Source organism: Urocitellus parryii, chromosome 2 (assembly GCF_045843805.1).
Source record: "Urocitellus parryii isolate mUroPar1 chromosome 2, mUroPar1.hap1, whole genome shotgun sequence".
In the NCBI taxonomy this organism is placed as follows: domain Eukaryota; kingdom Metazoa; phylum Chordata; class Mammalia; order Rodentia; family Sciuridae; genus Urocitellus; species Urocitellus parryii.
Window position 1 is genome coordinate 140,531,530 of NC_135532.1, and position 25,653 is coordinate 140,557,182.

Consider the following 25,653-nt stretch of genomic DNA (forward strand, 5'->3'; position numbering starts at 1 on the left):
TGTCACATTTACAAAGTCCAATCATAACTTTTGAGTGTTTAAATATGAATAAAGCTGAGCACTAGCCATTTATTTAGCCTTTTTGACCTCAGTTTGTACCTACTGAAATTAATACTTAGATTTTAGGTTAAGTTTAAGGAAAAAAACTCCTTGCTTGTGACCCTGGGCTTCATAAATAAGAATGTTATTTTTCCCCTTCAAATTCAGGTAATATTTTCAGGCAATATATAGAGATTTATAAATAAATTTGAGGTTTATATACTTTAGGCTTTTTTCACTATCCCTGAAATGGTAACTTGACTTCATTTCCAACATTGACATCCTTAAATGTTTTTTTCCTTCCATCTGGTTCTCCACCTATTTTCTATAAGTGTTAAGGGAGATTCATTTCTTTCATGAGATCCTCATTATAGAGAAAGACTTGAGAGCAAATAATAGAAACTTGATGTATTTTTTTTTCCCTAAAGTGTAATTTCAGCTCATAACTTTTAACCCAGTCTTCTATAATTGACCAGTTATACCATATTTTAATAGTACATGAAGAGAAAAGGAAAGCATTGCTGAGTTATCTTTAAAGCAGAAAGGAAGTGGTAGACTTATTATTAAACTTTATTTTTTATTCACTGTCCCTTGTTACTTTTTGTGTCTAAAGTGCTCTTGTGTTTTGCTTTTATTATCAAATGACTAGAAATTTCAAGCAGCATTAAGGTACTATGTGAAATCTTAACCTGCGAGTTGAGCAAATGAACTTCAGAGGCATGAAAAAATTTACTTAAGCTTTTTGGGCCATTTAGAAATAAAAGATGGAGTCCTACCTTTTATATAGACTAGCTTTAAAGTAATTTTGGGGTGAAGGCAAGGGAAAGTAGAGAACTACTCTTGACACAGTGCATGATTAATATACAGTGTTTCTATGGAAATAAGAGTAAGGAAGAGAGTGTTTTCAGTTAAATTGGTCTGAAGCTAGAAATTGACCTAGTCTCTGAAGGAGACAGATTTGGATATATGCGAAGAAGGACGTGGCATGTCAGAACTACAAAAGAATGGAAATGGGTGGGCATGGTGTTGCATGCCTGTAATCCCAGCAATTCAGGAGGTCCAGGTAGGAGCCTGGCAAATTGGGTAGCTTCATCAACTTAGGCCCTAAGCAACCTCACAAGACCATAAAAATTAATAAAAAGGATTGATGATTTAGCTCAGTGATAAAGCATCCCTTGTTCAATTCCCAACAAATTGTGTGCGCACACCCACAGAGAAAATTGTGAATGAGTATTGTAGCAGTAGAGTCTATATATCTGATTATTTAATTTCAGTACAATAATAATGATAGTGTAGAAATTTCTACAGTTTGAAGGTCACCATTAAATAAACTGTTGGTAAATTTTTAAAATCATGAATTTCCATCTCACTGTTCATGTCTTTGGTTACATTGGTTGTTGAGAGCTATCTTTTCATAAACCTTAAAATTTGTTTAGTGATTTTTTTTTAAAAGATATCTCATTCTAATTTGAGATGGTACTAAAACATGCTATTACTTATGTACAGTCAATGAAAAATATATTTCCAGCAATTTAGGTTAGTAAAACCTCAATGGGCAGAAACTTTAACACTGTTCATATATATATGTATATATATTTAAAAATATTTTGTTGTAAATGGACATAGTATCTTAATTTATTTACATGGTGCTGAGGATTGAACCCAGTGTCTCACACATGCTAGGCAAGTGTTCTACCACTGAGCCACAACCCCAGTCCTTAAGTATATTTTAATAATGTGTTCTTTCTATAATTGTTCTATTAGCTGTTTTTATATATCAAAACAATTCATTTTATAATTTGTTTTGACTAGTCCATATTACACTATTAGTAGAGTATAAATATCATTAATTAATAAACATCACATGCAGTTGGCTTTCTTTGAATCAATTACTGTGCTTATTTAAATAATACTTTGTAGGGAACAGTTTTGAAAAAAATTGAATCTTTTTTCTCCCTTCAAATAAAGAATTCTCAAATCGTTTGTGTACTTTTCTTTCCCAAGGTACAAATTCTGAGCTGTCTAACCCCTCTGAAACAGAATCCGAGCGTAAAGATGAGCTGAGCGATTGGTCATTGGCAGGAGAGGATGATCGGGAGAGCAGACATCAGCGTGACAGCAGGAGACGCCCAGGAGGAAGAGGCAGAAGTGTTTCAGGGGGTCGAGGTCGTGGTGGACCACGTGGTGGCAAATCCTCCATCAGTTCTGGTAGTCTTTTATATACTATGTCAGATATACTTTGTCCGCATCCATTCTTTGTAAACTGTATAATCCTACAAAAGCTAATTTATTTCCCAGGGCCACACATTCTTGGAAATTTGTTTCTACTCACTGTCTTATGGAAAATAGTAGACCATATAGCAGAAAGGTTCTGTAGAGTATTTTTCAGTGAAGGTTTACTTAAAGTACTCAGGTCATAACTTTTGAGTTGGACTGACTTTCCTTTTTGGGGGTCAGATGTTTCTTGCCAGCTGGGTGGCAGAGAGTCTAATTGGAATGTTTTTTTTTTTTTTTGTTTTGTTTTCTGTAGGTGTTTTGAGTTATTAAATTGTTTGCCAGATAGATTCGGAAAATTCTGATGCACAGAATTATAAATACTTCTATATATTTTAATATTGAAAACTAACTGAAAAGCATTCTCTGCTATAATATGTACTGTTTTGGAAACTGCAAAATTGTGACATCAGTTCTATTTTGAGGAACTGAGCTGTGACGAGGAGTGCATAGATGACTAAAGATTGAGGTGTATAAAACAACTTTTTACTTAAAAAAATTTAATGCTTTTAAAAGTTTTATGGAGTAGAGGTGTGTGCCAATAATGTTCTTTATGAGCAGATTGGGCTGGAGAGAAGATTTGCCAGGGATATGTGGACTAGGTTATTTCAAGGATAATTAGTATATTTGTATAGCCATTTAAGTAAACATTTTTTAAATGTTGTATCTATTAAGCTTATGTAGTATTTTATTATGGAAGAAATGTGCATATACATTCAGTATATGTTAAGTATGCTTACAAATTATAAAAACTAGAACAAATTAGTACAAAATTATGGCAGCTGTTCTAGGTTCTTTCTGATTCCACTGTAATCTTCATTGAACCCTAATTTTAGTTTTATAGGCTTACAGGAAGGTAGTTTTTATATTTTAATATATTGTGCACTGTTACCAAGTGCTTTAAGATTATTGTAAGCCAAATTGTAAAGTAAATGCACTTTACCTAGTGTTTATAGTTAGTAGATAAGCTTTAGTGTCTTCTGCAAAGATGCTAGTTAGCTGTTATGAAAGGAAGCTTAGGAAAAATCATGACTTAGGTGAATTTCTTCTATAATTTGCTTGTTGGAGGCAATAAATGCTCATAGGTAAGATGGGTAATTTTCTTTTGAATTATATCTTCAAATTTTTAACTTTTCCACTTTCACACCACCTTCTTGTTTTATTCCTAGACTTAGAATATAAGTCAACATTTGTTTCCATAACTAGTTAGAATTTCAACCTTAATTTGATGTTTTGTGTGGACTTATTTTGATTAGTTTGTATTTAATAGATTCTTGTTGCATCATGAAGTACAGGTGCTGAGTGTTATTTATATATATGCATTAACATGACATCAAAGGAAGTCCATAAATGGTATAAGAGCTCTCAGAAGTAATTTATATTTGCTGAATTTGTATTTTATTTCATTTTTATTTCTCAAGGAATAGGATTACCTTGGAATGTCAATGTCAGAATTGGCAGAATTACACTATATCTCAATATAGTCATCTCTAAGTACTGTGAGGGATAGGTTTTTTGGATCTCCTACAAATACAAATCTGGATGATCAGGCCCATTATATAATACAACATGGGAAAGTGCATATAACCAAAGCACATCTTCCCACATAATTAAGTGATCTTTAGGTAATCTGTAATATCTGATACAATGTAAATGATATTTGAATAGTTATTTTGTTGTATTTAGGGAATAGTGATGGAAAAAGAGTCTATACATTATATACTGGTGTATAGACAAAATCCTTTTCCAAATATTTTTGATCTTGGGTTGGTTGAATCTTACAGATAGAGTGTTTGTGTTTCTATATATACATGCACAATTTTTAAAAACAAGTCAAAGGAAATATTAGGAAGCTAAGATGTCTGCTCACTTCTGCTTTATAATTTTCATCTCCATTTAAATCTTTTCTTATTTAATCATCCTTGTTATCTTCCAGGTAAAACAGTGATACTGAAAACATTTTATTTGAAGACAGTATGTTTTTTATTGGGGGATATTGAAGTTTATTTACCTTTATTTGTTGTAGATCAAAACATTCATAACTGCAGCCCTCTTAAACAAATATTTCTTGCCTCTGACATGAATATAGTGCTCAAAGATCCAGACAGCAATCCATACAGCTTACTTGATAATACAGAATCAGATCAGACTGCAGACACTGATGCCAGCGAATCTCATCACAGTACTAACCGTCGTAGGCGGTCTCGTAGACGAAGGACTGATGAAGATGCTGTTCTGATGGATGGAATGACTGAATCTGATACAGCTTCAGTTAATGAAAATGGGCTAGGTATGTAAGCATTTAGGGAAAAGATGTAAATATATAAATATCTATATATACATATATAAAATTGTAAAATAATTGTTAACAAATTTTTTTGAAAAATACGCAATTCTTAAACGACTTTTTCTAGTGTTTCAAACAAGCTATATAGCTTTTAGTCTGTTTTGTGTGTCTAGTTCTCAGATTTGTCATAGGTATTTGAAACTGGGAACTTTATTATTAAAGTGCCCTTTGATGCCATTAAGTCAATACAAGTATTCCAACTGCTCTTATGGTTTCCAAACCAAAATCAAAGTCAAACTTTCAGCTTGTCTTCTTAAAATTATTATAAATGGCACTAGTAAAGGTTTATGTATCAAGAATGATAATTAATTTTTGAAGGGCTAAAATGTCATTAATATTGGTAAATACTAAACCCCCTGTTGCAGTGGAGAACTTTAAATGATGGTAATTTAAGTTCAAGGGTTAATTTTATTAGGTGTCGAAACTTTTTTTTAATTTCCAGGGGATAATCCCGTCTTCAGTCTCCTTGGGTTGCTTTGAACTGTATAATGTTTATCCTGTCAATTTTGTTCTATCTTTGATGTTTAATTAAAATTTTCTCTTCCCCTTCTTTAAATAAGGAAAAAAATACTTTTTTTGTTTGCCCTTTTTTTTTTGTCAGAATAGTTCATGGTAAATTTTGCAATTGCAGATGATAGTGAAAAAAAACCCCAGCGACGCAATCGTAGCCGCAGGCGTCGTTTCAGGGGTCAGGCAGAAGATAGACAGCCAGGTAACTTGAGTGGACCTGTTGACATCAGGTCATAAGCATGAAAAAAAGTCCTGTGTCTGCATTCTAAACATATTTACATGTGTACACGTGTGCATATATAGAAAATTTGCACTGCATAAATTGTTTATTCAACTAATGAGACTACTACTCTTTAAAAAAGTACATCTTTACCTCTCAATGTAAATGTTTAGTAACCAGTCTAATTAAACTAATGTTGTATCTTAATCTTTTTACACAGAAATACTGTTGAGAAAACCATTAGTTTGTTAACTTGATGTGTTCTTCATACTTGAGATGGGTCTTACCGTCCCAGGCACTATTTTGTAGGTTGTAATTAAGATTGATAGGCAAAACTGGGCAGATTTTGCATGGTGCCTGCTTACTATACTGGATTCAGAATCTCATTTTTGTGGGAAATGTAATACCCACAGTTAAAAAAAAAAAAAGAAAGAAAAATACCTCTGTCCTATTCCTCATTAGGGAATGCATGTTTTATTTTTGGTTTTATTGTAGTGTGCTGCCTTTTCCTTTACACCTACTAACTAGTGAAATTAATAGTATTTACTTAGTTTTACAGTGTTGATTTATTTTCTGTAGTCATAATTTTTAGTAGCCACAAATTGTTTCAAACATAATTCCATTTCTCATGTATAGAGAATCACATGTGTATTCACCATGAAGAAATTGTGTGCACCACAAATAAACCCCTTTCAAACCAGTTTTTGCATTCTTTCCAAAAACAAATTCTTTCATGTGTTTTTCCAAATAATGTAAATTCTAATAACATTTTAAGTTAGTGGTTGTAGAAACTCTTTGGAAAACCGCATAAGGTTGTTAGTTCCCATTCTGGAAAGTTCATGTTTTAAAGATAGTTGGAATTTTAAAAGGGATTAAACACTATCAGTAAAGACAAAACTGTACAGAAAATGTTTATTTCTTTGTACACTTGCCTTTCCTCAGTCTTATTTCTAAGACTATCTATTTCACTTTTTAAAGGTTGCAACAGCATTTCCTATCCCTATTTTATTATAACTATGAAAATTTAACCTTATTGGTATGTTGTTAATAGAATGAATTACAGCATAATTTACTAATGAGGTGACTGGTCTAGAAAATTTAGTAGAATTTGTTGAAAATTGGAATTTTCTGAATGGTATGAATATAAATTTTCAATGTTTTGGACATTTATTTGTCTTGCATTCCGCATTTGTTCCTATTTTACTCTGTTCTTTGGGATTACTGTGTTTCTTTTGAAATGCCTTACATTCTCTTATTTGCTTCTTCCTTCAGAAAAGATAGGGACACAGAGTGGGTGAAACAAGCACCAATTGTTTTCTTTGTTCCTGGCAGCAGTTTTAAGGGGAGGCAGCTTCCATTTAAAGTTAATTGACATTCTTTTAAAAACATCTTCACTGAATTTATTCTCAGTTGCTCAAAATTTCTTATTACACCTGGTATAAATTAAGCACTGAACATTTTTTTTTTTACTGTAGTTAGAATATGACAGTCCTATGATTGTCCATCAGTTTCTGGACTCCCTTAAAGGAAACTCGAATCCAAATGATACTACATAAATTGTGAAAAGATATTAGTATGTATTGAATACTTACGGACCCTTCTGTTACAAGGATTGGCTACGAACAGGTTTTCCTTAGAAAAAAATAAGGTTTCTTTTGGCTTACTTTGATTTAGGGGGATAAGGGATTAAGTGCCTCTTTTATGATAACTTTTTAAAGGATATTGTTTTATCTGTATATGTAGTTGATGAGAGGACTTAATGAATTATTTCAAGATGTATATAAATTTAACAGTATTCCTTTGTGTTTAGTAGAATCTTAAGTTGAGTTTTCATGATGAGTTTTCTAGGTTTTACTAAAGCCTGAATTGTAGGAACAGAAAATGTTCATTGTGCTGCTCCCCAGACTATGGCTAGAATAAGTCTGAAAATCATTTTGTTACCATGTATATAGAAGTAATGAAATATAGACTAATAGAAAACATCCCTGTCACCAAAATTGTAAATTATTACAAAATGTTTATAAATTCATTAGCAATGAATTTAAGCGTAAAACTATTTTGAAATATTTAAAATATGCATAGTGAGTTTCTTGTAATTTGGTAGGAAAGATAGTTTTAGACTTCACATCTAGAGGTTTTCTAATAAATGATATATGTTTGGATCTAAGTTGTTTTTTCATGCTTTTTAAATGATTCTTTTATTTCCTATAAAGTTCTTGGATTTTAATCTTAGTACAGTGAATAATTGGTAATTAAGAAAAAGGTATCATAATTGCTATCCAGCTTCTATCAAAATGATTTAGTTAGTGCCATATAATTGAACCTGATGTATTCTCTCCATATTTAGGGACTCTAAGCAATTTAAAAATTTACTTATTTTCATTCTTTACATAGTTAGTTAACTTGCTCTCATAATTTGAAATACACACTTTAATATATCTGGGATTTCCTGAAACATTTGTGATAGAAAATAATTATTTCAAAGAGCCCTGTTTTTTTATTTCTTTCTTTTTTTTTTTCTTTTTGACATTTCTTCAAATCAGTGAATTCTAAGTTTGAAGTTCTTGTTGAGAAAAAATTGAGATACAAAATGAGGCTAGTTCACCATATCTATAGAACAGAGGTCACTTATTGCATGCCAGTCAATATTAGGGTATTTTCTTGGGTTAGTTCTTTTCTAATCCACTAATTCTGCTTCTTTGCAACACACGCACACACATTTCAATTGCTACCTAGCAAGACTGACAAAGCGGGGAGGGGAAGGTTGTAACTGATTTCACTTTGGCTTCTTTATTAATCGTGAACAATGTGAACATTGAGAATGGTGGTTTGTCATCTTTAGCTTGCTTATACTTTTTTTTTAAACCAGGAAATCAGATTGTTAAATCAGAATAGTTTCTGTTATGAAACATTAAGATGGGATCACAAAATATCACACTTGGATACCATAGTTACGCAGAGTAAATCTTTTGAAATTTGCAAAGTTAAGTATATAACCCCAGGATTTGCACCAAATTTACCCATTTTCTTCCTACTAATAACTACAAACACCCGTTTGAGCGTAGAACACAACACTGCAGGAGAATTTACTAATTCTTGGTTGTGGGTTTATATACCAAATATGTCCCACAGCCTTAGATTAAATCCAGAAGGAAAGAGTTGGATTCTCAGGAAAGAGGACTTCAGATTTCCTCAATTTCCAGCTTGAAATTCTTTTGTGAGCACTAAAATCATAGGCACATTTTTCAAGCTTCGTTTTTAGTTTAAGGTGGTACCCAGCTTAACATTTTGAAATTGGGTTATCCACCATTAGTTTATTTTAATAGTGAATTACTCTTTATCCATAAATAAATTTTAGAAATATTTTTTCAACACCTGTAATTTTTTTCTCATCTTTAACAGTCACAGTTGCAGATTATATTTCTAGAGCTGAGTCTCAGAGCAGACAAAGAAACCTCCCAAGGGAATCTTTGGCTAAAAACAAGAAAGAAATGGTAAGGAGACTTTAACCTGTAGGGTTTAAAAATTATTTATTTATTTATTTGTTTTGTTTTGTTTTTTACGTTTTTTTTCCCCTTTGTGTTTTTTTTCTTTCTATGGTCTAGCTTTATTATTTATTTATTCTTTTCATTGTATGATCACTTGTTCCCCAATTAGATAAATATTCTTTTAGGTAAAGAACTCTTCTGATTTTGTTCTTGGCCCCAGGTAACTAAAGATATGTATGCTTGAGCTAGAACTGTTTTTCAGATAGAACTTTTTAGCATTTATAAATTTCAGTCTCCCCAAAATGTAGATATAGTGATTTGCTTCATTTGATGAGCAAAAAGTTGTATCTTTTCAGTAATTGATATAAACTTTTAAAGTTTGAATTCTTTTTAAGTGCTGTCAAAAATTTGATATGACTTTCACAAAAAGGTGAGTGATGATTTTCTTTACTCAGGATTTTTTTTGTTTTGTTTCTATTCATTTACATGGTGAATTTTCCAGTGATTTAAAATAAAATTAGGTATAATTTTCATTAAGTAGTATGCATAGTGTTGTGGTTTGGGCACTCATAGGTACTAGAGATTCTGAGTTGACAGACCCAGAGAGTGGAATATACTGGTATTTGTTTAAATTTTAAGAACTTTTTAGTTCTTTGATTTACTGTGGCATACAAAGTTTTTATTCATCAGCTAATTAATGTATATGTAGATATTTTCTTCCTCCTCAGCTATAGATTTCATTTATGAAGAAGTTGAAAAAGTTGTCTCCCTTTGGCAGGCAAAAGATGTGATTGAAGAGCATGGTCCTTCAGAAAAGGCAATAAATGGCCCAACTAGTGCTTCTGGCGATGAAATTACTAAGCTACAGCGTACTCCAGGAGAAGAAAAGATTAATACCTTAAAAGAAGAGAACACTCAAGAATCAGCAGTCCTGAATGGTGTTTCATAAACTGAAGAAGTTCCTAGTTTACAGTTCTTTTACATTACATTTACAATAGTGCTTGTACAAGCTTGCCAAAGATAGAATATGGATCGCCAGTCTTTACATCGCACTTTCAGTTCCTCCATTTGGAATTCAGAAAGGGGAGGGATCCTGAAGAAATCATATGTTAAACATACTTTGACACCTACTGTGTTATAAAATATATCATCAGATGTGCCTTGAGAATAGTATATGTAACATTAAAAAAAGTTGCTGGCTATAGGAAATGTTATTTTGTTTTCAAAATATGGCAGAGATGGGGGAGGTGGGTGGGGTGGGTGCCCTAACGTAATATTCTTTATGAAAGCATTAGCTGCTTTTGTTACATTTTTAATAATATGCAACCACTTCTTCACCTGAGGAAACCTAGAATGAAATGCAGTCTAAGATATTTTGCACTGAATTGTAATTTCTTCATTAGTTTAGTCTGGAAACTGGTCTGTTTTAATGTGTTTTTTAAAATGCTTTATGTTGAAGAAAATCTGCAGACCACTGGAAGACATTTGTTAACGCTCATCTGCAGGGACACTGGGTGAAATTGGCAGTGACTGTTCCTACGTTGAGGCTTTGTTTGATTTATTTATTAAAGTGTACAGTATTTAAAAATCAAACATAGCTTTAGTTAAAACACTAAGCTGAATTAGTCATGTCCATCAGACATAACCTGAACTACTGAAAAGGTCAATTTCCAGAAGGTTTGTTCTGTATAAACTACATGTTAGTCTTCAGTAGAGTATCTTTCCCCTTTTCCTTTTTTTTAAATTTTTTTTTTTTGATTTTGGTTGTTTGATGTGCAATATGTTTTTGTATGCAGGTAGTAAATAAACTTTGATCTTCCATTTGCTGATTTTTAACTTTCTACTTTTTATGCCAATTGTTGTAAAGTAGTTGGAACTACTTATAGGCGTAGAATAGTATTCTTTGATTGCTTTTAAAAAGCATCTACCCTTGCTCATACATAGAATTAAAATGTCAGTTGGCTATTTGATCATTTTGTTATGAATCTTCAGAAATCTTAACATTCAACATTTAGTCTGTTAAACGGTTTAGGTAGTTAACAATACATTTGATATTAGGGGGAAATCTTTGTATCAAATTCTGATCAAAGGAATATTAAGAGTTGGGTGGTAGAAGCCAGGTTTTTACTTTTGCCTTTAATTCTCTATTGAAAATTATTTTTAAAAATTATGGTAAGCAATTTTTAAATAAGGAATAGGTTAGCAGTTTGCCTTTTGAATTACAAGGATATAATTTTGAATGATTCATTGAAAACGAGTATTTTAGCCAGAAGGCTCAATTTCATGAACAGACTTATGTGAAATTTAATATAGAGTAATAATTTATATAACTAGTTGTGAGGTCAAGTGAAGTGTGCATTTGTGGGAGGGTTTTTCTCTATGATGTCACAGGGACCACCGAATGAGAAGGGATAGTCGCTCAGTTTTGTCATTTGTCAGCTAAAATGATTTTTATGTGCATAATTTGTTATGTGCATAAAAATGTGATTTTGATTTATATGAACTAAAGGATAATTCAGGGTATAGTTAAAAATGTACAGTTTGCCCTGCCCGTGTGTGTGTAACCCTTACCCTCAAATATATTCTCACTGAGGTTAAAATGTGCTGGTATCAGTTTTTTCCCCCTGAAAACTTAGTGGTTCCTGATAAGTGATAATTTTTAAGTAATGTATGAGTAGTGAAATTCCTGCAGTTTTTCTATTCATATTCTGATTTTTAAAAACTACTCTTAAACCCATCTGTTAAAATTAAAAACAAATTGTTGGCCTTTTGTTCTTTTCCATAAGTGGGTTATAAATTAACTATAAAGAGCCCTCCACAATTAGTTTTATTTTCAAAAATTTTATGGTGCTGGGGATTGAATCCAGGGCTTCTGAGCTATATCCGCAGTTTGTGAAGAATTCTAATTAATCCCCAAATTGGTAAATGTGGTATGAAGAAAAAAATGTTTTTTCATTTTCTTCCATGCAGAACAGTCAGATTCGTTAAAGTCTTTTTTTCATAAAGATTGTTCCATTGGAAAGGAAGAAACTACCTTAAAAAGTGAGTATAGTTGAATCCCTTTATGAGAGTAGCAGTATTTAGTTAATCATACTTTTAAGAAATAACATGAGATTTCATTTAGTTTAGAAATGACTACACTCAGTGATTTGTTCTTAAAAAAAATGTACTGAAGCAAATTTGGGGTGTGCATACCTTAGGTTGTTTTAAACAAAAAACACTCAGATTCAGTTGTATTAGTGAAAAGTCCTCTCCCTAGAAGTAGTTTGATTCAGGTTGCCTTTTAAACTTTAAGAGGCGTCTATCCTTGGCTGCTATCCTAGTTAGATATAATGGGGAGTACTTGTCATATACACTAAATACAAAAGGAAAACAAAGTAGAAATGGAAGATCTTGTGCATCTCAGTGTTTTCAGCATATATGTGAAGTCATTTAGAACCTGAACTATTATGCTGGAGCTGAAGATTAGGGGCAGGGATGGTGTGATCATTCTAATAGCCTTGAGTAGGCTAAGGATTCTTCTTTTTAGGTATGTTTTTTAAAGCCTTTAAAAAAAAACTGTTCTGGGAGGTGTTGCCTCTGACGACATATCATTTGTCTTAAGTACAAGGATATGTGATCTTACATTTGCATATATTTTAATGTGAAATTTACACCTTAAGTACTGCTTTTGGAGAAAGCTGAGGGTGGTTGCTTAGATGAATGTTTTTCTTTTGGTACTGAGGATTGAACCCCCAGGGATGTTACATCCTTAGCCCCTTCTCATTTTTGAGACAGGATATCTCCAAGTTGCTTTGTACCTCACTCAGTTTCAGAGTGCTAAAGTTGAGGCTGGCTTCAAATTTCTGCTCATCCAGCCTTAGCCTCCCAAATCTCTTGATTTCAGGTGTGCACCACTGCGCCCTGCTTAAAGGATTGTATTTTAAAAAGTAGTACAGGTGAAGCTTAGGTAAGCAAAAGAACTGAAGAATAATGAAACATAAGCTGTGGTTAAAGTCAAAAGCAGCTGATGTTTTTAATTTTTGTATTCTGGATCTTCATAGATAATAGTCATTCTTTCTAGGCAGGTTCCAACACTTAATTATGCAGATGTCGATAGATGGTTTTTGTTTGTTATTTGACCAGAGTTTTAGAACAGAAGAGTGTCTATCAAGTTGCTGGGTTAATTAAAATTTACACTTGGATTTGGAAATTGTGCTATTTTTGTCACATGCAGGCATACTCATGCCTTTTTGGAGGTAATTCTCTGAACTGTTTATAATTATACTAAGGATAAATAAATGGAAAACTGGATACATTGTATCAAGCCCTTTGCCAGTCAGATGGTTAATGTTATTGGAAATTACAGTAAACGAAGATTACTTTGTTTTGGTACCAGGGATTAAACTCAGGGATTAAATTTAGGCACTGAGGCACAACTCCAGCCTCCCCCAGCCCCCTATTTTGGTTTTTAGATTGTAAGATAGGTGCTGAATTGCTGAGGCTGATTTTGAACTTACAACCCTCCTGCCAGTGTGTACCACTGCTTCCTGGCTGGAAAATTACTTGAATTTTCTGTAAGTCTTTTCTATTAAGTCTTCTTGAAACTTAGAAATGGATAGGATATTTGTTAGTGTCACTCTGGATTCTTATTTTTTTTTTTAAATATCAATAATAGTGAATGTACTACTTCTTTAAGAATTTCAGTTCCTTATTAGGTTGTGTGTTTGAATGGACTGTAGTTTGCTCAGAACCCATTATTAACCTATGGTAATATTTTGGGTTTTATTTTAGGTACTGCTGTAGTAAAGCAGTGACTGTGATATGCTGTAGTCAGATTTTTGGCAAGTGGTGTTAACTTGAAACTGCCCTCTGCTGGTCCATGTATTGAACAAGAGAAAATTGCCACGTAATAGTCAGAATTTAAAATCTATGAATAATTTCCTGTGGTTCAACCTAATTGCACATTTTAAGTATGAAATTCAGTAGAGGCTAGGCATACAGAAAACTTCTGATTACTGGATGATGGAGGTACATATAATCTGTAGGAAAACCTTTGTTTTTAAAAAGAGTCGGGTTCTTCTGTTCCTAAAATAGGGGCTTGAAAAGTCCACTGTGAATAACTAATGCAGTTTTATAATTCACCATATTCCATTTGTCTTTTTTCCTCCTCAGATTCAAATAGATGTTATAAGTTAATAGTACACAGTTGGGAACTACTATTTTAGTTTTGCCTAATTTTTTTCTCTGCCTCCAAGGAAGGCTAGACTGACTAGTTGGTGTTTCCAGGGCCGTTTCAATATTAAGTTTAGTCTAATCATGTGTCACAGAGTGTAACATTAACCATGTCTTGTATTCTCATAAAGAGTATGCTGAATTAAAATGTGTTTTACATGTATCCATTCCCAGGCATTTCCAATTAGGTAAGACTGCTACCTAAAGATGGCCAAAATACGTTTTCTATCTTCCTAGCTCTTAAATGCCTCACTATTAAATGCACTAAATAGCTTGAATTTCTATTTCAGTGGTTTTTTTTTTTTTTTGTTAACCTCGGGTAAAATATTTTCTGTACTTTACCTTTTTAAAAAATTTTTACACTTAATGAATTATAAAATGCAGCTACTACTTTTTTAGATTAGGGACCATTTTCATAAAAATAATTTCAGTAATTTTTATAAACAAAATTTATACTTGTTGCCTGGGGCTTATACTACAAATCATATGAGCTTTATCTTTCAAATGACTTGGTGTTTTCTAGGGGGAAAAAAAAGTGTTAACATGTACCAGGTTATACCATAATACTGGACTGTTACCTTATTGTGCTCAGATACAATAGGTTAACAGGATAGAAGCACTACTTATATTCTGTTTCTAAGGCAACAGTAGGCCCTGAGCATAAAAACAGCACTGTGCATAACTGCAACAACTAAAAGCAGAGCTTAGCTCATTTATGTTTCTTGGTACTCAAGGTTACTCAGTTCATACTTTACACAATCTAGCATTTTAAATAGTTTTTTTTTTTAATTTATACCTCAGATTTCTTCCTATAGTACACTTTTTTGAGCCAACCTGATTTCTCCACAGAAATAATATGTTGGGAGGGTTGTTTGTGCTTGATGCATACTATATTTTATATACATACAAAAAAGCCTTCCATAGGCTTTTGCAGAATGCTTTTGGTAGGTCAGCTCTCAGAGTTGAAGTAGAACTCCGTGTTCTATCCTATAATGCTTAACCATGAATGAATGAAGCATGGTGCTGCAGTGCATTTTATTTTTAAATATTTCTAATGTATGGTTTTTTTGGTAGAGCATACATTTTCAGTGCTGAACGCAGTATAGCACTTCAGTATGGCAGTTAACATATTTAGGCTTTTGCCTTACGTTAAGGTAGCTACTATATTTTTTGTAATTGTCAGTGATTTTGCTTCTAGTTTTCTATATCCTCCTGTTTTAATAAGAAAATAAGAATGACAGAAAACCATTTAAAAAATATGAGCTGAATGTACAGGTATGGTGCTTATATGCGACCTGTTTTTCATAAAAGTGTTCTCAAATATTTGTGGAATGACATGTGTCCTCTGGAATAGTGGTCTGCATGACTTTTTATTCAAGTACTTCCATAAGTCCTATCAGTTGCAAAATACTTACAGGCAAGATAATTTTGTTAAAACAGCCAGGAAAGAGGTTCTAAAGGCCATTCATAGCCCACTTTCATTACCAGAAAAGAAAAGCAGCTTAGTACTTACCTCCTAATGATGTCAACACTGAAAAAAGTGAAAGTGTAAGGGACACACAATCCTTCCTATGTCGGGTCTGTTAAGGTTGTGGATAGTAATTTCCCCCAAATATTTATTGAGAGTAACTAGAGTACCAAGTTATAAATGAATATAGTGAATTGGATGGGACACCCAGAAGTTAATTCTACTTGCACTAGCTGTGTAATTTCAAAAATTATCTCTCGGGTTTTTGTTTCTCCAGCCATAAAATGAGGAATCCTCAACCGTTTTCAAGTTGGCCATTTATCCTTCATTTTACAGATGAGAACGTATGACCCTCAGTAGAGAACACTTGCTGAAAGACATATAGCAATGATCACAAATATCGGATTTGAATTCTGCATCTTGTTTTCTTTAAGGGTGTTTTATCATACTTTCTTGGGAAGACGAGGATAGGTGGTTTCAGAGTGAAACAAGGGCCTTCCTGCCAGTGAGCTATATGCCATCCCTTCCTCTCAAAATCTATAAACATCAATTGGCAAGGAAAAAGGTCTCAAAATAGGTTTTTAAGGACAAGTACTAGACTCATCTTGGTATAACTAAGGTAAATATGTTTGGGTTATTGGAATTGCGAATGGTACCACAGTACTGAGTATAAGTTCGTGGAACTCTTGATCTGAGAAAGATTTGCCTTTGGCATTTATCGATAAACCATACAGTGACAATGCTTTAGCACAATGCTAGCAGATTTTAAAGATTCTAGTATTTTATATGAAAATACCAATTAGAAAAACTTTGTTTCAGTCACATTTGAATCAAATTACCCATTATGGTCTACAGTCCTCACATATGTTATTTAAAACATTTTTTGCTTATAGCTTTCAATTAAGTATGGGTTCTTCTACTTGAAAATGGTAAGCCTAGAGAAAATAAACGTATGAAAGAAAATTGAGGTCTGTTCCTTAGTATTAAAGTAGTTTCTTAATACCTGTGGTAAAACAGGTATGCTATTTTGTATTAAACACTTTAAAGTATTTGTATCTACTATAAGTCTGTCTTTTTTATAGTTAATGCTTGATTGCCTGTGGGCATATTATCACACTATTTGTGGAAAATGGACTGATACTGTCTCCTCTTTAAGCTCTTCTTCATGGAAAGTTTATTAGTCCAAATAACTGAAATAAAAGGTTAGTAAGCCATAACACAGCCAGTCTTCTTTATTAGTGGATTCCTTATTTGTGAATTCACATACTCACTGAAATTTATGACTTTTAAATCAATATCTGTGACTTTGTCATTTTTTAACATTTGCAGAGTGGCAAAAAACGGAATCACATCATGCATTGAAACAAGGCAGTCTTGTGCATACTTTCTTCAGCTCTCCTACTTTGTGGGGTTTTTTTTTTTGGGGGGGATATTGTTTTTGGTGATTTCTCTGTTTAAGATGGCTTACAACCATAGCAGTGAAGCATTATCTAGTTTTCCTAAAAGCAAAAAAAGGCTATCATATGCCAAGTGTGAGTTATATAGTGCCATTGAGTGAGTTCAATATTAATAAAGCAAAAATATAAAATAGGGTGTCTTGAAATAGAAACACAAATAAAACAAGTTTATGTATTGATTGGTTTGTGTAATATGAGCAGAGACTTTAAAAGGAGCCTGTATTTCCCCTAGTAACAAATGGTTTAGAGTTTAGTAATTCAATGTTCACAGTGACTTAAAAGAATGCAAGTGCTGTGAATAGGACTGAATGTATCTTTATCCCCGCCCCCACCCTTTGACATTAAACAAAGCCTTAGAAGCCAGTTCCTCCTTGCAGATTTCATCAGATAAGGACACAGGGAGGAAAGTAAACCAAAGAGCTATTTCAGCACTAAATTTGGTTACTGTCCCAATTGTCACCCTCAAAACCTTTGTCTTCTACATTAAAGAACTTTACAATGACTTCGGTACATTTAGATAGAAATTATTGAGGATCACTGGCTAGTTTACTATAGATGTTTTATACGGGTTAAGACCCTTTCATATTTTGTCAGACTGTGAAATGTCATTGAAATTAGTGTATAAATTCTAAATAGTCCAAGACATACAATATTTTGACACTGAGTGAATTTCAGTTTCACTAATGTTTAAACTCGATTATAACTATAAAAAATCTGGATTATGTAAAAAAAGGGATAATTGATCAATGGTCAGTATGTCTTTAAGAAACTAGCTGTATACTGTATAATTCTGATTAAAAACATACCTGTACTCAGAAATCTTTCATATTTTCATAGTTTTACATACCTAGGACATTTCTTAGGTCAGAGCTGTGGCTAAATTTACTTAAGAATTCAATTAGGCCAGTAGTATCTTGTAGTTTTTCCTCAAAGGTAGTAAGAATTACCTGCTTCAACAGTTTGTGTGCAACTCTATAATATTTTAGTCCCCCATTAGACTGGCTGCTTTAGAGCAAGAACTGTGCCTTAAGAGCACATATGGACACCATATGTGCAAATAATAAATGAGTAATGAATAATTCTCCTAACATCACATGTATCTTTCTGTAATTATTGGATATTAATCTGTAAACACTATAGTCTGATTTTAAAAATCCTCAAATTTGAAATTATACCAAGACTTTTATTTTAGCTTGTGGTTAACCATTTTTTAAAAATTGGAGCTCTGAGGAGTTTTATTATTAAAAAAATCAGTACTCATATACATAAATTAATGAGCGTAAAATCCATCATACATTTACTTCATTTTTTAGCTTGACCTTCTAATAAATCTTTAGCTTCATTGATTTTGGCTGCTATGTAAGGAGATCCTCCTACAGGAAGAAAGAAAAAAGGAATAGTTATAAAACGGGCTTTAACCTTCTATTCAGTAAAGTTATACTGTGACTGCATCTTGATCATCAAATACTTAACATAGATGACCAGTGGTCAATGAAATAATTCCCCTGAGAGATTTCCACAGAAATATGCTTAAAAACTGATAGGGTTTTTAGCAGTGCCACATGTGCTTTTATTTTGGTACCAGGGATTGAACCCAGGGACACTTTACCACTAGCCACATCCCCAGCCCTTTTTTGGCTCCTAACTTGCAGTCCTGCCTCAGCCTCATGAGCCACTGGGATTACAAGTGTGTAATACCTTGCCTGGCTGTGTGTTTGCTTTTGAAATCCTATAAACCTACTTATCATGAGTGAGCATCATTTTCATATTCTGAAAGGTTCTGTGTTGGAAGGACCCCAGTTTACTTCACATCCTTCTGTCCTTTATGGTTTTTCTAACAACTGACCTTTCAAGATGTCCTCTATAGCTGCTGTACTGCTATTCTGTTGGGGCTGTATGGATCGAAGACCACCAAACACTGTTAATAGGAAACTTTGTAGAAAAAGATGTTTATGGGTTATACCTCAGATCCAGAATCCTCAAAACTGATAAGTGAAAGGATTATGCACTGGATTTTTGTACTCTGTCATTCAGAGGAATTGATTTCAACAGAACCAGTAATACATACCCTAGATTTCTACCTAGGCAACCTGCAGTTCAAAGTGGAGGTGTGTGTGAATCAGTTTCATTAACTGAAATTAACATTAATTGTGAATGTAGGCCACCCCACTCCCCCAGACCTAGTCAGATCAGTGACCATCATTAGTAGCATTCTCATTTCATCACAGTTATAGATATCAAAACACTGTTCATGAGCAAATTCAGGCATTTCAACAGCCAAGAATTATAAAATTTGTCAGCCCTGTGTAGTACATGCCTGTAATCCTAGCTATTTGGGAATTTGAGGGACTTGTAAACTCTAGGCCAGTTGGAGCAACTTAGACCATGTCCCGAAATAAAAATGGGTGGGCTTTCAATTCAGTGGTAAAATTACCTTAGGTTCAACCCCCAATCAGGGAGAGGGGAGGTTGGGTCACTCCAACACATTAAGTGATTACTTACCTTTATCTGGGTGATTTAAAAGCATAATTCGTCGATGAGCATCTCTTATTTTTGCTTTATTGGCTGTAGGGCTGATCAAGAGAGGAAAAAGTATCATTTCGGTCTACTTCTGGATGATGTAAAAAAAATGTATATGAGGGCTAACTAAATGAAACTATAGTAAATGAACAAAACACTATGAAATGAAAAGTTGCTTTGGATCCTCAACACAAAAACTGCACTTTCACAAATGCATTTCACACACACTTTTTACAACAACCCTTTTATGAGGAAAGGAAATGAAGGCAGGTTTTCATCACTAAAACATCTTAAGTTACAGAGAGCAATATTATGCTAATCCGTAAGATTTCTTTCAGTAAATGAAAAGGTGCTGCTTTCCCAGGGTGCTTTTCTCATTTGACTGGCAGGAGTGTCCAGACATTAAAAACACATGGATGAAGCAGAAAGGTTCTGACACAAATCAATTCTCCAGGAATAAAATTCTCTATAGAGTTGTAAAAAAAGGAAACATGAGGAATGTTTACCTTACACCTAGTATTAATGCTGCTTCCCGTTTTGTCATTTTGGTTTCAAACCCACCTCTGTAGTAGCCACCACTGAAGGCCTGAAAGAGGAAATGCATTCATAAGGAAAGATAAAACTGTTTCTTAAAAAAGCAAAAAGTCTAAAGAGTCTGTCCACAGAGTTAGATGAAAACTCGACATTTCAGAGAATAATTTCCAGTTATTTCAGATTAATTAGTAGCAAAAAACATTTAAGTGACTGTTAGAACTTTATTTTTCCATCCGACACAAAGTATCTTGGGAATATGTCAAAGGCACAGTATTAATGCTAGTTGTTTGAGAAGTAAAGGGAGGACCATTCCCAGAAAGATAAAAATTCTGATCAATATGGTTTAAAATAGAAGTACATTAAGAGGAGGATTTGGATGGAGAAGGGGGGGCGCATACTGGAGTTTGAACCCAGGGATGTCATAAGCTACAATTACCAGTCCTTTTAAAATTTCATTTTAGATAGGATCTTATTAAGCTGCCCAGGCTGGGCTTCAACTTGCAATGCTCCTCCATTAGTGTCCCAAGTATCTGGGATTAGAGCTGTGTGCCACCACACACAGCTGGTTGGAGATCTTTTGAGATAAAGGAGTCCTAATAGATTAAATAGATATGCCATGTTAGAGCCAAGGTCACACACTTAAGAATGGATCACTTTCAGTCCCTCTGTGCTTGTGATGCAGAAATAAAGGCAAAAATGTGATGATGTAAAAAAGCAAAGTGGTAATTAACTTTCATAATAGAATTAAACATGCCCCAACAGACAACATTTGATTTCTTAGTGTAGTACAATTACAAAGTTTGCAACTACTACACCCTTTATAGGAAGCAAGAGAAGGGGTCCAAAGTCATATTCTGACTTCGTGGGTGTTTGGAAATTCTCCCTTCAAACTATCGTTCTACACTTCAAACACAGGCAGCAAAGTTAGCAAAAGCACAAAAAATGTTTAGTAAGTCTTACAGATTTTGGTAGACTTTGAAAAACTTGTTTTACTTGAGGCTCCATGTGCTTCATGGCTTGTAAAACATAACGGCCTAAAACCAAAAGTAACAGGATAAGTAAGTAAATCCCCAGTCTCCCTACTTCACTTTCATCCCCAAACCAAAAACAAACCTGCAAATCCTGCAGCAGCAATGGTCAGTCCAACTGCTACCACTGTACTGGCCTGGTAAGGGGGAAGAAAATGTAAGCATTTACTTTTCCAATTCCTACCCTTATACCCATTTCCCCATCGTAACTCGGTACAAGTTTAATTTCAATGGGAGAAGCAATCTTTTAAGGTGAATATATTCTATTCAATGGTCCTATAATACTATAACTTTTATAATAGATGCATTACAAAGGTATCATTTTCACTATGTAAATATCATAGGGTAAGTTGATCTATTATTTACCTCTACAACAGTATTATTTACCTTTACAACAGTGAAAAGAATGATTCCCTTCCTTTGAAAGGAATCAATCATGACAGTGAAATAAAACTGATAGAGGGGTGGTGGCTCAGTTTGTGCAAGGCCCTGTGTTCGATCCTCAGCACCATATAAAAATAAAGGTTAAAAAAGTATGATAGAAAAAGTAAAACTGTTTATAAAGGGAGTTTTCAATACTAAAAATGTAGGTTTAAATAGGCAAAGAGACTTTCAGAGTGCCTTTGACACTGTCCCGCCTCGTAAGAAATATTTTCGGGAAGCAAGGGAAAATGAATTTTTGTCAGTAGGACCCAGAAAGGAAGTACAGAGCAAAGTGAAGCAAATAGCGGGAGGATGTATTCGATAATATTATATGCATTTCTACTAATCTCCAAATTGACGGTAGTATCTAACTTGAGAATTCAAGAAACGCCTTCGTGCCCAGAGCTCAGGGACCACGGACCAAGGCTGGCGTCCCCTACCCAAAGACAGTATAAGAACACAAAATCCACGAGGGGTGCACCAACGATTTTGTGTCCTGGAGGCTGACACTCCCGGGACCTAAACCTCCCGCCAACAGACGCACTAGGGAGCACAACTTTGCTCCACTCTTCCGAGGCCAGGAGCTGAGGCTCAGGCCTGGGCAGGAGATTTCCCCGGAGACCAAAGGTTGAACTTACCATGGCTCAGCTCGGCTTCCCTGCTTCCACCAGGAGAGCGGTTCATCCCAGTCCAGAAGACAAGGTCACCACCATAAGCCTTTACCCGAAAGCGACGCAATCACCGAAGCAACCTCAAGTTCTCAAGTCCAGAAGCCCTGTGAAATACGGCAGTAGCGGCCGCCAACTAGGTCGGAAAACTGTCGTAAAAGTAAGCGCGAAGCAGGATGTAAGGTCCCTCAAGCAGTGGGCGGGCGGAAACCGAGACTTCGGGTTAGGATTGAAGGGTGGACAGATAACCTGGGCTAAGGGTGGGACTTAAGGGTGTCGTTTGTCCTTTGCTCCAAGACTGTTGGGATTTGGAAATTCTTGTCAGGAGGGCATGGGTTCTGGAAGAGTGAATAAATAGTGGGAAACCTTACTCAAAAAGAGTTTCTTTTCCTACGTATTACATTACGTTGCCATTTACGAGATTTTTTTAAAAACCAAAAATCTGTCAAAGGTTGTGACTACACCTAAACATGCTGTGATAGATTCCACCACGAATCTAAATAAATATGTAACAACCTTGTGTAGCAAACCACATGTCCCAGAACACCAAACAAATTTTACTGTTTCAAGTGTTGCTTAAGATGCGACTTGACAGCACTTTCTGTGAATGGACTTTTATTTGTGGAATGTGATTACTACTTCATAGACAGTTAATAGCTGGTGCGGGATCTCAAATTCCTACACCTGAAAAGTTATATTTAAAATTCCTCTCCCTGTCCCCTAAATAGAATGTAGGGTTGATTTTTGTCCTTTTAGGGCATCAGTTTCGTATATCCCTAATTAAAAGGAGAAAAATAATAAAGGCAATAATGGAAGTTTACAATGCAATATTTGGATGACTAATATAAATTTGTAGTTGCTTACCACTTAGAACTTATAGAGTATTAGAGCTGGGTTGTAACTCAGTGGTTACAACCCTGCATGCATGCCTAAGGCCTGGGTTTAATCCTCAGCACCGCATAAAAATAAATAAATAAAAATAAAGATATTGTGTCCATCTACAACTAAAAAAAAATTTTAAAAAGAACTTACAGAGTGTTAAAAATATTCATAGTGCAATTCTGTTTTGATAAGTTGGTTGATTTATTAGGCAAATATGCAAGTAAGTTGGCTTTCTTCATCTATATAAACAATTTGCATTTGGATCTCTAAGAACTCTTCTGACCCTAAGATTTTCTCATTTATTGTCAATACATGATTTCAGGTGATATCCAGCACTGAGACACTAGTTTGAAGTGTACATCTTTTTCCCTGCTCTTTTATGTAATTTTTTGGGGGGAGGGTGCTGGGGATTGAACTCATGGGCGCTCAATCATTGGTCCACATCTTCAGCCCTATTTATTTTATTTAGAGACAGGATCTCACTGAGTTGCTTAGAACCTTGCCTTTGCTAAGGCTGGCTTTGAACTTGCGATCCTCCTACCTCATCTTCCTGACTCACTGGGATTTTTTAATGTAATTTTTAACCCAACAGTTGCAAAAGAATTAATCAATGGAGGCTTAAGACTTTGGTACCAAATTGGCTGAAACAAACTAGAATGCTATCTGGAAATTTGTATTATGCATATTTTCAAGTGTACAAACTATGGCATGTGGTTTGTGGGAGAAACAGCTTTCCACACGCTAGCCTCTAAAAATGAGATAGATAATACAGCATCACACTTTGTTGAGGTGATCAGATCCTGATTCTGTCCTTTCTTCTTTGAATTGGAAAAGTTATTTCTGACTGAGTTTTTCATGTGTAAAGCAAGGGCAGTGATGATTACTTTGCCATTTTTTTGTGAGATTGGAGATTATGTACATGATGTGCTTTGCACATAGTCATTACTTAGCCTGGTACCTTATTATTATGAGACAAGCCACAGTATAAATTGGTATGCAAGGCTTTCCTAATTCTCATGACACCTCACTTAAGGATCCAAATTGGTAAATATCTTTCCTACCTGCTAAAATAATAGAAATAGGCTTTAAAAACAATCTTCAAATATATCCCTTAACTGATGAAAAAATCATACCTTGCTATTTCTAACCAGAGACTGTCAGCATTTCTTGATTTGTTTATGAGTCATTTCCATGTGGTAGGTAACTTTTGAAATTTCACTCTAATATGTCTTCATCTCACCTGCTTGGTGTGTAAAATCTCTTTCTACTGCTCCCTTAAAGGATACATGTTGAGGTATGTATAATCCAGAATCATCTCTCCTTCTAAGGACTCTTAATCATAGCATCAAAGAAAATGTTCACAGGTTTCAGGTATTAGGACCTGATATCTTTGAAGGCCATTGTTTACTACAGAGAAGAAGAGGGGAAAAAAGAAAGAAAGAGGGATAGCAGGAAAAAGAGATGAAAACTGTAATCTCAGGGGATTGGGAGAAGAATGCAGGAAAATCACAAGTTCAAGGCCAGCCCTAGCAATTTAGAATAAGTAATTTAGAAACTTGCCTTAGAACTCTGTCTCAAAATAAAAAGTAAAAGGGATGGGGATGTGACTCAGTGTTTGAGAGTCCCTGGGTTCAATATCCAGTACCCTCCCCCACCCCTCAAAAAAAAAAAAAAAGAAGAGGAAAGAACTTGAGCATGTGTACTCAATTTTTCTGACTTGTTAGGCAAGTAACTTCTTGAGGAATGAGAGGGATTAGCTGAGAGTTTTCTTCTTGCATTATGGCTTTCAAACATGTTTTGATTATGTAAGAAGTACATTTTACATTATGACCCCGAGAACAAATACATACTGGTGTGAGGATGTGCATGTGTATGCACACACAGATAAATTCCCATAATTGAAATTTGTGTCTTATGAGACAATACCCTAATTTCACAAGATATGTGCTGGTCTTCTCTTATTTTTTTCATTAGAGCTTTATGTTTATACATAGTAGTTGGGGTCATCCTGACAAACTCATACATGCATAGAAACCAGTTTCACTTTATGTCCTTTCCCCTCCTGCCCCCTTCTCCTTTTTCTGTTCTACTAGACTTCCTTTCATTCAACTATTAATTTGTATTTGATTGGATCTTTATCTTTTTCTTTCCTTACCCTTTCCTTCATTTTACTCTAGCTTCCGCATATGAGAGAAAAATTGGAGCTTTGAGTTTCTGAATTTAGCTAATTTCAGTTAGCATGATATTCTCCATTTCCATCCATTTACTGGCAAATGCCATGATTTCATTGTTTTTTTATGGCTGAGTAGAGCTCCATTCTGTGTGTGTTATGTGTTTATATATTATAACTTCTTAATCCATTTATCTATTGATGGACAACTGAGTTGCTTCCATAATTTAGCTATTGTGAATTGTGCTGCTAAAAACATTGATGTGGCATGTCACTGTAGCATGACGATTTTAGATCTTTGGGGAATATACCCAGGGATACCTGGATCACATGGTGGTTCCATCCCTAGTTTTTTGAGGAATCTCCAAATTGCTTTCCAGAGTGGTTGTCCCACCAACAATGTAAAGTATT

The 25,653-nt window shown here is 34.3% G+C and overlaps 2 protein-coding genes across 8 annotated transcripts in view; one reads left to right on the forward strand and one right to left on the reverse strand.

Moving 5' to 3' along the window:
* The window catches only part of Fxr1 (FMR1 autosomal homolog 1), a 76,545-nt gene extending 65,838 nt beyond the window's left edge, over positions 1 to 10,707 (forward strand). For 2 of the 5 annotated variants that reach the window (XM_026382780.2, XM_026382788.2), the window contains 5 exons: positions 2,044 to 2,247; positions 4,403 to 4,603; positions 5,292 to 5,372; positions 8,793 to 8,884; positions 9,657 to 10,707. In XM_026382780.2, coding sequence (XP_026238565.1) covers positions 2,044 to 2,247; positions 4,403 to 4,603; positions 5,292 to 5,372; positions 8,793 to 8,884; positions 9,657 to 9,827 — 749 coding nt within the window. In that variant the 3' untranslated portion in view covers positions 9,828 to 10,707. The remainder of the gene's footprint in view (positions 1 to 2,043; positions 2,248 to 4,402; positions 4,604 to 5,291; positions 5,373 to 8,792; positions 8,885 to 9,656) is intronic. The other 3 variants (XM_026382783.2, XM_026382793.2, XM_026382798.2) reach the window with 2 other exon arrangements.
* Positions 10,708 to 13,007: 2,300 nt separating this feature from the next.
* Dnajc19 (DnaJ heat shock protein family (Hsp40) member C19) lies at positions 13,008 to 22,467 on the reverse strand. 3 transcript variants are annotated; one of them, XM_077795319.1, is made up of 7 exons: positions 22,161 to 22,467; positions 21,185 to 21,236; positions 21,032 to 21,105; positions 20,044 to 20,123; positions 19,520 to 19,590; positions 18,864 to 18,909; positions 18,351 to 18,390 (listed from the first exon to the last, which is right to left on the reverse strand). In XM_077795319.1, exons 1-6 carry the CDS (start codon positions 22,161 to 22,163, stop codon positions 18,896 to 18,898), a joined length of 294 nt encoding a protein of 97 aa, XP_077651445.1. In that variant the 5' UTR covers positions 22,164 to 22,467; the 3' UTR covers positions 18,351 to 18,390; positions 18,864 to 18,895. The 3 variants fall into 3 exon arrangements, with proteins under 3 accessions (XP_026238590.1, XP_077651444.1, XP_077651445.1); XM_026382805.2 differs by lacking the exon at positions 18,864 to 18,909 and having other exon boundaries at positions 13,008 to 18,390; positions 22,161 to 22,459; XM_077795318.1 differs by lacking the exons at positions 18,864 to 18,909; positions 21,185 to 21,236 and having other exon boundaries at positions 13,008 to 18,390; positions 22,161 to 22,461.
* Between the last annotated feature and the right edge of the window lie 3,186 nt (positions 22,468 to 25,653).

Bases quoted from the DNA above. Each gene is read 5' to 3' on its own strand.
- Dnajc19 (XM_026382805.2), bottom strand. The intron at 20,124-21,031 runs GTAAGACTTACT...TTCCTCTTTCAG, and splicing joins TTCAAAGTCTACCAAAATCT to GCCTTCAGTGGTGGCTACTA. The intron at 19,591-20,043 runs GTAAACATTCCT...TCTCTTGATCAG, and splicing joins GCATTAATACTAGGTGTAAG to CCCTACAGCCAATAAAGCAA.